This window comes from Magnolia sinica, chromosome 8 (assembly GCF_029962835.1).
Source record: "Magnolia sinica isolate HGM2019 chromosome 8, MsV1, whole genome shotgun sequence".
NCBI classification, from domain to species: domain Eukaryota; kingdom Viridiplantae; phylum Streptophyta; class Magnoliopsida; order Magnoliales; family Magnoliaceae; genus Magnolia; species Magnolia sinica.
In genome coordinates this window covers 87,144,668-87,160,183 of record NC_080580.1, presented here as the reverse complement: position 1 = coordinate 87,160,183, position 15,516 = coordinate 87,144,668, and the positions used below count along the sequence as shown (strand labels likewise).

Below are 15,516 nucleotides of genomic sequence, written 5' to 3'. Positions count from 1 at the left end.
ATAGACTTGAGAGGTATCTCCACCATCAAAATAGGTGGTAGCAACTGAATCCCAAACCATTTTAGCCATGGGAAATCGAATGAAATTGCCGATTAACGCTGGATCCATGGAGTTAATCAACCATCTTTTGACAATGACGTTGTCAGTACGCCATTTGCGGAAGGACAGATCGGTCGAAGATGGCGGAGGTAACTTGCCATTAATGTAGCCCAACTTGTCTTTGCCGGAGATGTATATCTCGACAACTTGGGACCATAAAGCATAGTTGGAACCATCCAACTTGATGCCGATTGGGACAGCCGCAGGTTCAGAAAGCACGGTCGAGGCCTGAGCTTTGGACAGAGCTTCGGCCATTTTTGTAGTGAATATGTTAGAGAGGAGCGTATTATGGTCGATGGAAGAGTCACCGGACTTCGTTGGGGTTTCAGTGTCTCCCATATGTGAAGGTGGCGGTGGAAGGAGGATATGAACTAGGGTTAGACGTGAACCGAGAGCTAGAAATCGACTAGCTCTGATACCATGTCAGATTTTCTATTATTGTATTTCTTTCATTTTCTTTTTACAGAGATATTGTACAAATATATAGGGAGATTAGCAACCCTATTCTTGGCTATACGTAGATATTGTACAATCACGGATATAATCTTTCTGATTTGTCTCTTAATTGACAACTCATTGATTGATTTGACAACTCACGCCAACATGATCAATTAGTACAGCTGCAATCATATGAACAACTTGGATCACTTGAAATGGCCCAAGCATATTAAAGGATTATCTCACTAACAATGGGCTCAAACGTGTGAATGTTTCATCACGAATAGTTACAGAGCTTCGACAATTTTTAAAATCAAGATTAGCACAGGATTTCAAGATGGAATATTAATACTGCTAAGGAAAAAGATAGTCATATTACCTATTGTGTACAACCAACACAGTAGAAATTGGCAAATTGCAATCTCCATTTCAGCTTCAATCTAAACTAATCCTGGTGCTCAAACCTATCCAAAACAGTAGCTTGTGAAGAAGCAAGCTCCCCCCCCCACAAATATATAATAATAATTTTTTTTTATAAAAAAACCGACCCTATGGTGCTAGCACTTCGCGTTCCTTCTATGCCATCCCATTTCATTCCGAGATAGGTGCCTAATACTAATCTAATGAGTTCAGTAGTCGTCGTTTGATCAATCGGCTCGGCACTAGACTGCTTGTGCCCGCTCATTTTGTCTAGCCCTAAATCACCCAGTTGCTAGTACAATTTGATTAGAAAGTAACACATTTCTGTAACAGTTTAAACAGTCCCGAAGCAGTTCCCAAAACAGTCTTAAAACATCCTACATTTATACCATAAAGTGGGTTTCCAAATCCAATCCAAACTCTTGTCAAACACTCAACTAATTAATGTTTTCCAAAGCATAGCATTTGACAATCGCAGACATTGTGGGCCCTCTGAATTGCATCAGCATGACAACATCACTAAGCCCAAGAAGATTGAACAAATTATTCCTTATTGTGATTTTGATTCTGAAATCACTTTTTAAGACTGAAGTATGTTTAGAGACAAGTAATCAATTTTAGAAAACAAAATTTCAAATTTGGGTTTTTCCCCATAGTACCTACCCCCCCCATTTCCTACAGTCATTTCCACTTCTACAAACTTGCGAAAATCACTCATGAAATCGAAGATTCTCTCTTATTGGAAGGTTTTTTAATTGCACATGAGTGTAGAGCCGGACACCTTCACACATGTCCCCATCATGGCACGTAGCTCCGAGATCAAATCCATGCATCGGTTGGTCCAACCATGTTTTCTGTAAAATGAATTTGGCCCACTCAGAAGGGGGGCCCCAATATTGGAAACAGGTGGATGTGTTAGAAAACTTTAGCCAAGTGTCTTGGAATCTTAAATTTGCTTCGCAAACTATGGCTCACCTAACCAGTGGATCAACCTAATTCTTGGGCTAGGGATTTAGTATAGTGGTGCCTTTCTAATGGATGGATTGGATCTTGGACCTATGTGCCATGATGACCAATGTGTGGCATGTACATGAGTTGTATTGCACACATGCACGGGCTTAGCAAATCTCATCTTTGGAGAAGCTAGACAGATGCGACTTTCTTGTAACCTTGCTTTGTATCAATATGGGGCCCACTGTGATGACCATGTGACATCCACTCCATCCATCCGTTTTGCCATATCATGTTAAGGTATGATTCCAAAAAAGAGGTAGATCCAAGACGTTAGTGGGTCATGCCATAGGAAACAGTGGGGATTCAACACTCACCATTGAAGCCTTTTTTACACAAGTAATTCTCGAGAAACACTTTTTGTCTCTTGAGAATCAATTTTGCAATTGCCAGAAGCAATGCCAACAGACCCTTACTTGATACATATCCGTCTTCTGAACCAGTGATGCAAATCATGCAATACTTTTTTTTTTCTGCATGTGTTGATGATACTGCAGTAATTGGTCAAAATCTACGCTTGTATGGTGAATATTGGCCATTGCATGTCAGTTTTGAATGAAATGGTAGGTGCTTTGGAGCATATTGGCAATTGGCTTTGCTTTCCCATGTCATGAGAACAATTAGATTTTCCACATGCTATGCTCCAATCTTCAGGGATCTAAGTTGGAGCATCCTATAACCCCCAAAATTAGATAGGAAGGACGATATTCTGTACATCTTTCTTAAACAGGTGTGAAAATTGGACCTAGATCCATTTTAAATCGGGTTGGCTCCCTTGATATCTGCAGATCTAGGTTCTCCATTGACAACCCTAGTATAAGGGACTCTTTAAAGAATAATTGGATGGGTGCATGGCGGGAGACACTGCTCCCTAAGACTTTGATATGTTGAGATCATGGGCATGTGTGCACCTTTTAAAACATGTCTCTTAGATGGGATTTGATGAGGCACATTCTCTTCCAAGTGAGTGTTCTTTAAGACCATTATTGACTTGTCGATTGGGCCCCAGTTCCTTCTCTCACTGAAACTCTATTTTCCTTCTTTTAATTCATGAGACCATCTTACTTAAATTAATTGATAAATTAGTGATATATGGAGAAGAGCATAACATTTGTTCCCTTTTTCGTGCATTTCTTACTTGATTACTGTTGGCATATTTCTTAAAATGTCTGTAAATGTTACTATCTTATCCATAATAGGAAATTTGTAACATCTTTGTTGCTTGTTACTTGGCAGGTGTATTCCATTTAAGTACAGAAATTCTGATGAAAATTGTGATTCTAAACCGGAGAAGGTTGTCGAGGTTCTTATGATAAACTCACAAAGTGGGCCAGGACTTCTGTTTCCGAAGGTATAGTATTGTAAAAAATTTCCTCCTTTGTATTCCCATGTGATATGGGTTCTTGTGTCAGACATCAATACCGAGTGTAAGTAGAATTTTAAAAATAGAATTCTTTTCAAGAAACAAGCATGGTAACTTTATAGGTTTTTCTTACACCTTAATAGTAAACGGTAATTAGGTGGTCTTGAACTTGCAAATTGCAAATTGCAAATGAAGCAACTATTATCCCCTCATATAATAGCACTGTGGAGTGTGGTGCTCTTTTCTTCTTCTTCTTGTTTTCTTTTCTTTTCATGGTAGTATTTTAGGACAAGTGGCAAACGTCGCACCTAGAGGATTTATTGGTGATTGGAGGCTCTTCTTATGATGTTCTCAGTCTTTCACAACACTTGCACAATTGTGGTGAACGTGATTTGTGTAAGTCATTTGTGCATTACAATGCCAATTTAACTAGTCTTTCTTTTCTTTTCTTTCTTTTTATTTATTATTATTTTTTGAAAGGTAATGACAATTTTATTAAAAAAGTGCTGAGGTGGCACAAAAGCTACATCCTAGCGAAGGAAACATTACACTCTTTCAAACTATCTATATAAGAGGCCCATTCCACTACATGTAAAAATGCCATGGTAACCCGCTCCACCATGTTGCTCTCATTCCAAAAGCACCATCCATTTCTTTCTCCCTAAATCGTCCAAAGGGCAGCCAAAAAACACAATCTCCAAAGAACCCTCGCTTCCAAAGATTCACCCCCATGCCAAGCTATAAAGAGCCTGTCCACTGAACTTGGCAGAGTCCAAGCAATATTGAAGCTTCTAAGGAATCAATTCCACACATAAACGGGCAATGGATGAAAGGATGATTGACCGATTCAGCATTTGCCATGCACATGAAGCAGATATTAGGGATCATCATTGACCACTTTTGAAGATTATCAACGGTCGAGACTCATTCCCTTTCAACTAGTCATCCACACATGCCGCATCTGCTTGTACTCACCATCTCTCCTTGGAACTTGAAGCCTGCAACCGAAAGAGTAGACTGAAAAGTCTCTTGACCAGTCCTTCAGCCAGACCATCCTATTCTGGTCCTCTCATTGACAACATAACTGGAGACGATCTAAAAGCATACATGCTCCTCCACTTCTTCATCAAAAAGGAATCTACAGCAAGGGGAGACCAAGCAATCGACTTTCCATGGTAGGAGAAGCAATGAGCAATCATAATATTACATTACATGGAAAGGCAAGCTATTCTCAAAAGTGCGCTTAGCAATGTGGTTTCAGTAACCCATGTGTCCTCCCAAAAGCAGATCTTCTCCCCATTACCAATGAACATCCAATCCTCTCTAAGAACTTGGACTTCACACAAGAAACCTCTTTCCATATCGTAGATGCTCTATAGGAGTCCCTGGTGCACCATCCTCTATCCTCACACTAATACTTGTTAGCAATGGCCTCCCTCCATAGGGCATCCTCTTTTGGCCCAAACCTTATGAGATAATGGCTGACTCTTGTTTATCTGTATTGTGCCAAATATGGTAGTAGCCCCTAAGCAAAGTGTCTTTGCAGCAGTGCCTCAAATTCTAGATGGTATGTTGATGGCTTATGAGGTCATTGATTTGGTTTCCAGATTTGAATCAAGAGGCATGATCATCAAACTAACATTTAGAGTGTAGAAGATTTTTTTTTAATAGAGTGGCCCTTCTATTATGGATCCTTGAAAGTTACGCAGTGGGTTTTGCAATATGTCTGATTCTCCTCACTTCCCCTTCAGAAATGATCAATGTTTGATAGGTTAGCTTCTTTGGGTTTTGTAGAGGTTGAAGCAACTATACCCACTACATTCATCCTCATTTCTGAGTTCAATGTTATATTCTTTGTATTAGGTTGTGGTGCACAATGTTTTAAATATCGATGATATCAGCTGATATATCACATGATATATCTTGTATTCCACCTGCATGATACGAAACGCATAGGTAGTGTCGATATATCCCACATGCTCGATCCAGTGAGCGTTTTCAATTTCCAATCCTTTTTTTTTTTTCGTTGAAATTATGTTAAATCAGTGTCAAATGGTTATAAATCCATTGGTTCTTTATGTTTTGCATGAAAAATCATGAAGTTTGAGTTTTGATTTCGATATCCATTGGTTCTTCATGTTCTCTATGGGTTTTTCAAAATTTTCCTTCAACCAGCTATCAATTGAGACTAATTTCAAAGTATTTGATAAAATGATCATCACATACACTCTAATTTCAAACTTTGAGTGTAGGTGGTCCGATTTGGGGAAAATTCAAAATTTTCCTAATTTCTCCCTTGCAATGTTGCACTCCAAACATGAAATCAAGCATGTATGAGGGCTAATCTACTGATTTGTTGAGTCCTTTTCAATTTTTGAGTGCAACCTTTTCAGATCTCTCTTCAGCGCGGTCCACCACAGATGAACCGGGTTAGACAACCTACATCTCAACTCCATTTCGTCTAAAAAAGCTGCCTCCCTTGAAGCTCCTTTCTCCTCGGAAGAAGTCAAGCTGGCCATTGATTCGCTTGGGGGCGATAAAGCCCCTAGTCCCGATGGTTTCCCTATTCTATTTTTTCAAATTTTTTGGGAGGTCATCCAATCTGACATCATGGAATTCTTTAAGGAATTCCATGAAAGGGGCAGACTCTTTGTTAACCTCGGAGCCACATTCATCGCTCTCATCCCTAAATTCTAAAGGGCAGTGTCGCTCAAGGATTTTAGGCCGATCAGCCTGCTGGGTGGGCCTTACAAGATTCTGGCCAAAGTCTTAGCCACTCGCCTATCTAAGTATATCAGCAAAATCATCTCTGGCAATCAATGTGCCTTCACCCCTGGGAGGCAGTTTACAGACTGCGTGCTTATAGCTAATGAATGCATCGATGCTGTTCACAGATCTTGTCGCAAAATCATCTGTTGCAAGCTAGATATCGAGAAAGCTTACGATTATGTTGATTAGGAATTTCTGCAACACATGCTCAACAGAATGGGTTTCGGGTCTCTATGGAGAAGGTGGATCGGGGAGTGTATCTCTTCTGCCCGATTTTCTGTTATTCTCAACGGTTTTCCTTTTGGCTTCTTCAAGAGCTCTCGTGGCTTGCGCCAAGGGGACTCTCTCTCCCCTTTCCTATTCCTCATCGCCGGTGAAGCCCTTTCCGGAATGCTTCACTCAGGGCAGGAAGCTGGGATCTTAGCTGGTATATCTATTCAGGGCCTTTCTGCCCCCATATCCCACATTCAATTTGCTGATGATACTCTGATCTTCAGCGAGGCTTCTCTGGATAAAATCAGCAATCTCCGCACCTGCATCCTTTGCTTTGAGGCTGTTTCGGGTCTGTCTGTTAATTTGGTTAAATCCAAAATTCTTGGCATTAATATGGATGGCAAGGAAACCAGTAGATGGGCTGATTTCTTTGGCTATTCGGTGACCTCCCTCCCCTCCACGTTTGTTGGCCCTTCCACTGTGTATTGGTTCCCCTCCTAAATCAGCCTGGGACAAGGTTATTTCTAGATTCGATTCTTTTCTGGCTAAGTAGAAGTGTCGCTTCCTATCGTTCGGCGGTCGCATCACACTTATAAAGGCTGTCCTTTCTAATCTTCCCATCTACTTCATGTCTCTATTCAAATGCCCTCCCTCAGTCCTGTAGATTATTGAAAATAAACGAAGAGACTTCCTTTGGCACAACAAGGGAGAGAAGAACAAATTCCATCTGGAGTGGAAATCTGTGTGTAAGCAATATCATCAAGGTGGGATAGGGATAAAAAATTTGAAGCTTATGAACCGTGCTTTGCTGGGCAAGTGGATATAGAGATTAGGTACTGAAGACGGTAGCTTGTGGAACAAAGTTATTAAGTGCAAATACGGTCAATCAGCTAGTGGTTGGTGGTCTAATGAGTCCTCTCAGTACAAGGCTTCCGCGTTATGGAGTGGTATCATTTCCACTCAAGATCAAGTCTTGCAAGGCGTGGAGTTCCATCTTGGTAAGGGCTCAAAAATTCGGTTTTGGAAAGATAGTTGGGTGGAGAACATTCCACTTAGAGACAAATTCCCGTCAATTTTCTCTCTTGCTCCAAACCCAGATGCCATGGTTGCTGATTGCTATTCTGCTTCTGCTGAAAAGATTGTATGGACAGTGGAATGTAGGAGAAACCTACAAGACTGGGAGATCCAGGAATTTGTGGATCTCCTAGAGTGCATTTATAGGGCACAACCCAATCCTCTCCTCGAAGACTTGCTTATTTGGACAATGTCCATGACCAGCAGATTCTCGGTTTCCTCTCTTTAACTTCAGCTGGACCGATCTCTCCTCTCTGTTGATCATCATTGTAAGCAAATCTGGAAATCCCCAGCCCCTCCCAAGTTCATCGTGTTCGGCTGGCTGGTTTACTTGAAGAGAATCCTGACGGTGGATAATCTTAGGAAGAGAGGGATGTGCTTAGTGAACATCTGTTTGTGCTGCATGAAGGCGGAGGAATTGGTTGACCATCTTCTACTCCACTGTCCCTTCATTTCTTTCATTTGGGTTGATTTTCAGGCCCGTTTCGACCTCAGTTGGTGCCCTCCTGATACCGTTTCTTCCCCATTTATTGATTGGCATGGGGTGAAGCTTGGCAAGAGTCAGTCTAGGCTGTGGAGAATGGCCCTTCTCACCATTTGGTGGTCCATTTGGGAGGAAAGGAACGGCAGATGTTTTCGGGATTCTGCAAATTCTGCGGCTTGGGTGTCGTCTAGAGCTAAATCGTTAATTATAGAATGGGCTACTCATGTTGAATCCTTGAAGGATTCCGACTTTTTGTTTCTTGGCATGTAGTCTTTTTTCTGCTATCTCAGCAGTCCTGGCTGCTGCCTTTGTCTCTGTTTTTTCCTTCCTTTTTTAATACAAGTCTCGTTATCTTTCAAAAAAAAAAAAACCTTTTAGGGTGATGAAGTGGGAGATAGAGGACCAATGATACCTTGCATTCAGCAGCCTCTTTAGTGTGATGAAGTGGGAAATGAAGGCAATGATCCCTTGCATTCAGTCAAATGGATTACATGATTATTCTTGTGGAAGCTTCTTTGGAGCAAGCAGAGAAGTAAGCTCTTTTTTTGTATCACTGAAGTTCTAGGTGATGTCTCAAGTGAAATAAAATATCAGTGTGTTGAATTAATAATGAGCATTGCCTCATTAGACCTCATCATTGGAAAGTTTCCCATATTACTGGTTGTCAATGTATTTCCTTGCTCCTCAGATGCCTTGATTTGCCCCTTAAGGTAAGCTCCATTGGGGAACAAGGCTTGAATCCACATAGTTACATGCTTTGCTTGTATTTGTTGACATGAGAATGTCACTACTTAAATCCTGCTAGTTTAATCTGCTTGATCAAATCAATCTTGGGTGAGTTTATTTATTTCAAGCTTATGTACAAAATCCCTGCCTAATAACATCAAAGCTAGAGAAGCTATAAATAGATAGATCGCCGAAAAGGGAAGAAGAAAGAAAAACCACTAGGTAATGTTGCTCCAATACCTAATGAAAGAGCTACTGCAATACTGTTAAAAAACTGTTGCAACTACTGGGTCATGAAATGGATTTTGGAATTTATTAACATTTCCCAAACAGAAAGGGTACTAATCCCATCGGTACTGAAACCATTAAAAAAACATTAAATCGAGAAATTGCAATAGAAAGAAAAACCAATGGGTAATGTTGCTCCAATACCTAATGAAAGAGCTACTGTAATACTGATAAAAAATTGTTGTAGCTACTGGGTGACAAAATGGATTTTGGAATTTATTAACATTCTCCAAACATAAAGGGTACTGTCAATTCCCATCGATATTGAAACCATTAAAAGAACACTGAATCGAGAAATTACAATTGAAAAGGGGAGGGTTTGTGAAGTTTTTGAAATCTTTTACTAAGTAATCTATTATCCTTATGCATGAAGATAATAAATTCGGTCATTGTGGTCGTATGTTGGTTGGATAGATGCGTGGGAAGGTATTTACTGGGTCATAGCACCCTTTCATAATTTCCTATTCATTTCGGTAGGACTTTATCATAGATTTCTGACCACATTCTCCATAGGGCCCTCTTTTGACGGTTTAGAACCGCTAGGCCTACAATTCATGTAATAATACCTAGAATGACTATGGGATAAATATATAAAATATCATTGGGCCATGTGGGTTCTCCATAATAAATGATTCTTTATCATAAAAATATATTCATTATCAGGACAGGAAGGACTCGTATATTTTATGGATAGCCAAACGAGTGGCAGATTTGGATTCTGGTTGGATGCTGGGGAGATCCATAGGTCTGGATAGACTCCTGCTCATAGAGGAGTAGATCTTAGGAAACGATCAAATCATCCATTTTGTCATCATTAAATTGTGGTGGATCATCTCCAAGGGTTGTGCTAAACTGCAGGCTCACATCTTAAGGGCATATCATGAAAAGTTTGCCCACGATCTCTGACTTGGAGGCTGGAAAGTGGCAAGTTCTTCTTGGGGATAATTGGAAACCCTGACTCGAAAGATGTTTAAGATATTTTATAGAACATGGGAAAATTTACTCTGTCCACCGTTTGTTGTATAATTTTTTTGAGGACGTTAATGCTGGGATTTTGGTTAGTGAAACTTCGTTGGATCCTCAATAGTATGGTATGTTCCTTGTCATACACAATTGCATTGAGGGGAGGTCCATAGATGCTTTCTTTTCTAATCTACGTGGTTTAAAGGACATTTGCGCCTCAATACAATGGTCAATGTATTTTGCCTTGGCCTATAGAAAAATCCTTTAATGGTTCATATTAATAGTACCCTTACTCTGTATCCTTTTTATTTAAAGCTTGGAACCTTCACATAAAGGGGTGACTTTTATCCGGCTAGTATTAAATGATAAGCTAACTGGTGATCAATTGATGTTTGCTTGTCTAGTGGCATTGTTAGGAGGACGTCGTGCCTCAACCTAGTGGTCAATCTGTTATGCTTGGGATTGAAACCCGGTCATTTTTAGTGCAATCCTTTTTACTATTTAGATGTAAACAATGCTAGCCTCGTATCTTCCTCTTTCTTTCTGTTCTTTTTTTTCTAAAGCTTCAAATCCTCACCGAGTGGGGTGACCTTAATGTAGCTAATATTGAATGGTGAGATTTTAACTGTGATAGATAAATCACTGTGGTACTTGATGAGTGATGAACCTTGGAGTTTATGCCATAATTTAGAAGAGGCCATTTCACACTTTGGTCATTGCCTTTGCCTGGACTTTCTTCATCCCTTGTGCAAAGCAAGAGAATAAAATGCCTATGATGCATCCTCTTCTTTGCTTGAATAGCCTATGCAGGCTTCCCATGGAGGTCATAGCATTTTTCAACGGAATAATTGGAGAGCCCACGATGTATGCACTTCCTAGGTCCACGACCACCTCCCATGCCACCATGCCCACCTCTTCTACAAGGGCCACCACTTCGGCCCTGGCCGCAGAACGATGCTAGAGATGAGTTATTGTAATCATCCATGTATGCATCAATGATAAATGAATATACAGATATCTGAATTGTCCAATTTGTTCAGTATGTGATTCTTTAAAAGAAAAAAATGTTATATAAAATGAGAGACTGTTTATCCACAAATAACAGTGGTTCCTGTTTTCAGAGACGTGTTTTATATTGTATAGAGGGAGTTTTGTTTTGTGATTTGGCGTTATGTCATTTATTTAATAGGGTATGGTTTTCAAGTAAATTGTTAAAGAAATGTACTCAAAATGGTATTTAAGATAACATTGGTGTTGGTACGTGGTAAAACATGGTAAATCTTATTCTTATTTCTTTTGTGAATAATTGATTAGGAAATTGTAAAAGTGTTCTACGCATTCACCTTTCCTTACATGGATATTAGTTACATATCATTACTCACAAAATGTAATGGGTGCTTGTGAAATTGCACTTCATCATTAAATTATTGTGCTTCCAGGGTGGTTGGGAAAATGATGAAACTGTTGAAGAAGCAGCAGTTCGTGAAGCTTTAGAAGAAGCTGGAGTTCGAGGGGAGATCATGGTAAAATTCACTCTGTTGATTCTATATGCACATGTTTAAATGTTTTGGGTGTTATGATAATCATGATATCATGATAATCTCCTTTGATGTATATTTGCACTCTTCGATGGTACTAGATGGTAATAACAATGGGATTTTACATAATTATTTAGTTACCCCATTTATTTGGAAACATATAGTTGGATAGAAATAATCTAATAATGTTTAATTTTGGGAATGCCTTTTCTTTACTTTTTCAAATGTTAGGCTATCTTCCTCCCTACTGGATAGCTGATTTCTCCTTCTTATTGGCTGTTAATGAAATCCCCATTGCGTTCTTTAATAATTGGGTGATATTTATGGAATTTAGCTTCCTTTTTTATTTCTAAGAATAAGAAATTTTGGCATCTTTAACAAGCTATTTGTTTGTATTTTCTTTTCATTTTTCTTTTTGAGAAGGCCGATCGATTTGTGACTAGAAGGCATAAATATTCATGCTAGATATTGTGCATGTTTTAAATATGGAGCATGACATGCTTAAAATGGCTCAATGACTGTTTTCTTCAATTCTTTGTCAGTTATTCAATTTGTTAAGCCCTCATGTCATCTTTCATCTGCTATGTTTTTTGCTGATATAGTTTCTGTGCGCGAGGGAGGGAGGGAGGTTCCTAGAAGGCAACTGGATGCTTCTCACCAGGGAAGATTTAGTCAGCTTAAGCAACCTTGTTTGGCATTGCGTGCTCTAGACCTTGCAAATTGCCATTTTCCAATTATGTTCAGTGTTGGGTGGGATTGAGTTGGCATGTGAGCAGCGTTAAATAAACGTGTATGGTGGCTTCCTACTATTCTTTGCAAGGAACTACTTTGAGCATCTTCTTTCCACTTTTCTTCTGATCATGGTATCTGTATGCCCCTTGTGCCAACTTGGGTGTCTGTGTTTATTACCTTATATGAGTCAACGCCGTGTGCATGTGTTTGCCTCATTCTAAGCTGTGTGTATGGCAACTGCCCTTCGTGACCACCCTCTTTTGCTTGCATGCTCTTGTGATGTGCATATTTCAGTTGGGCTGGGGGTTGGTATTATTAGTTCGAGCCTCTGCAATGGTTGTGCCCAAAGCTCAAGTAAAATTGGAAGGTTGTGGGAGCTGATTGTAGAACTTTTGCCAAACCACCAACTAAAAGCTTCCCAAATTGCTATGACAAAGGCTAAAATGATAATGTTATAGAATTAGAGCTGGGTGGATGAGAGTGGAGATGTGCCTAAGGATTGTTGTGTTATTGGCGCATGCCTCTGAAAGTCGAGGGAAACTTTTGTATTGGCCCTGCATTATGGGGCATAGTGCTGGGTAGTTAAAAAGCAACAGGAGTAGAAGATGCGTGTTGCGAAGATGAGAATGTTGAGATTGATGGGTGCGAAGACTAGGAGTGATAGAATTAGCAATGATGTCGTCCTAAGTAGCATAGGAGTAGCCTCAAGAAGGGAGAAGATGGTGGAAAGTAGATTGTGATGGTTTAGTCATGTTTATTGGAAACCAAAGACTGCTCCAAGAGGAAAACCTTGATCATGGTTGAGGGCTTGAAAAGATGATGAGAGGATGACCTAAAGAGGACTTGGATTGAGGCGGTGAGCAGATTTGAAGGCTTGTTTACTTGCCAGGATTGTGATGGTTTAGTCCTGTGTGGTGGAAACGAAAGATGACTCCAACAGGGAAACCTTGATCAAGGTTGAAGGGCTTGAAGAGATGATGAGAGGATGACCTGTAAGGACTTGGGTCATGGTGATGAGAAGATATGAAGGCTTGCTTAACTTACTGAGGATGGGCTGTGGATAAGAATGATTTGTGAGAAGATTTGAAGGCTATGATGCAGATGATGCTGATGATATGCATGTACATATATATCAGCCAATGCATGCTTATGCGTACATAGAAAGTCTTGCCAAAGCAACCATCATCCAAAACAATCGGTAAAAAGAAGTAGAAAATTCTTGCCAAAACAGCACAATCCCTAGCCTCAGCATTGGCTTCTGAAAGTCACCAACTTGTGCTGTAAGCTAATGCATCCTGCCTTCTGTAAGTAGGAACCTTAAACTTGTTCTGTTTTTACATTATCCCTTATAGGACTGAAGATTAATACCGCACCTGACTCCAAGCAAGCCCCCTCCCCTCCAAAACTAGAGTGTTGTAGCTGTGGAATTGCCTAACATTCCTGAGGGGGACCCAAAAGTGAGCTGTGAAAAGGCGATATTACCCAATTTTCCTTGTAGTTCATGGCCCTGTTTTCAGGGCCCAATGATAGCTGAATGACATAGAGTTGATCTGGTTCGAAAGGTTATTTCGCGTCTTGTCATTGGTCCTAAAGTCGATCAATTTAGACAAAAATTAAGTTGTGATGGCCAAATTAAGCGTATAAGGTTACGATGAGAATTAGGAGTTCATTAGTGATCTATGTGGGGATCCACCAAGAGCTGGTTTTAGGGAAGATCTATTGAGAATGTGGGTCCAAATCCTCGACAGTTGCTCTTGTACATTTTTAGGGTCAAGCGAGGCAAGCTATTTTGATAATTCTTTACCTGGATCTTTTTTGGGCAGGTAAGTTTTTATTAAAAAGCCCTAAAAGGAAAAAGAATCAAACAAGGGAAAGCATCACAGTCTAAATTACGTCGAGATCATATCTACCATAGACCATACATCCTCGAGATTGCAATCTAAAAACTTATTTTACATATTTAACCTAGAACGTCATTCCAGACTGTCCTGTCAGTCATTGTGGCCATCAATTGGGCACTTCTATTGAAGGTTCTAGCATTTCTCTCCTTTTATATTGACCATACTATTACAATAAAGTTGAGATTCCACAACTTTCTAGCTTTACTCAGTCATGGGCTAGCTTTCCAGTTTTCCAATAACATATTCATTGACACTTGCATAGCCCATGATGTTCCAAACATGTTGAAGAGCCAACCCTAAATAGTGGAAGTTAAGGGGGGATGGATATAAGTGTCATCAGTAGTCGTTAATAATTATTTTCTTTTCCCTTGTGCAGGTTGTCAACATTTTATGATTCTATTTCTTCCCACAAGCCACCCAAACACAATGAACCCAGGGGCACCTGCACTTTCCAAAGTCATGCCATCAGAGCCCCCTATATCACTTTACACTCACATATGATCTAGGACTTGGCAGTGAATTTTTTGCCCTTAGCCTATTTCCAGACCCTCCTGCTCCTACCCTCAATATTAAGTCTTGTATCCTTAAGAACATCAAGAAGTTCAATAAAGCTTTACCTCTTCCAACTCCCTTGAGCTTCTTCTAACAATAGGTACCACTAGCTTTCCTCTCCTTTCACGAAACTCACCTGCCTTGATTTGCTTGTGGATGATCAAGTTGTGGAGGGTGCCAAACTTGCTACAACAAAGCATGTTGCCACTCGCTACACCACTGGTCTTCCCAAAATCTGATGATGCTCTAATCCCCTAAGCCAAAGCAAATGCCCCTAACAAGATAAGATTCTGTGTCAGATCCAATTGAGCTTTTGCATCTTCAATTAGTAGTCCATGTGAGTGATTATGGAGCTAAGACTGATGAGTTGGCTATCGATATTCATCCATGGAAGAGGATTAGAGCAATAGAGGGTGAAAACCCTTCAAAAGAGAATACATAATATTTGTATTGATGTGATTTTGGATCAAGTATAAATATTGCTTCCGGATCGCATTTATTGCCATTTATTTACAAGACATTCATAAGACATTCTCATCTCATTGCCATATTCACACAAGACGAGACAAAATCGCACACACTTGAAAGGCTTTCATTATAATCCGAGTTCAGTTACATTCCAAGCCGTGACATACCACAAGCCCCTGGATTACATTTCAATGGAATCACCCTTGATTCTAAAGTAAAATATAAATAACGCATGAATAAATGATTAAGTGAATGATCTTACCATTTGCAAGGAAACTGAAGTAATCCAAAAGTATAAGAGTCAATGAGACTATATCAGGTAGCGTCCTTGAGATGCAAATGAGAGGACTCGCCCAATACGGAATGCAAGACCAATAAAGGAGAGCCAAACCACAAGATAGATTTACGTGGTTTGGCATATTGCCTATTTGGTGATCTACTATGTCCACAGAGTAACAATGAGCTTGTATTGTAATA

At 39.9% G+C, this 15,516-nt stretch overlaps 1 protein-coding gene across 2 annotated transcripts in view; it reads left to right on the top strand.

Moving 5' to 3' along the window:
- The window catches only part of LOC131253600 (nudix hydrolase 16, mitochondrial-like), a 41,629-nt gene that overhangs the window by 6,932 nt on the left and 19,181 nt on the right, over positions 1-15,516 (top strand). For both annotated transcript variants that reach the window (XM_058254667.1, XM_058254668.1), the window contains exons 2-3: positions 3,205-3,319; positions 11,288-11,371. In XM_058254667.1, coding sequence (XP_058110650.1) covers positions 3,205-3,319; positions 11,288-11,371 — 199 coding nt within the window. The remainder of the gene's footprint in view (positions 1-3,204; positions 3,320-11,287; positions 11,372-15,516) is intronic.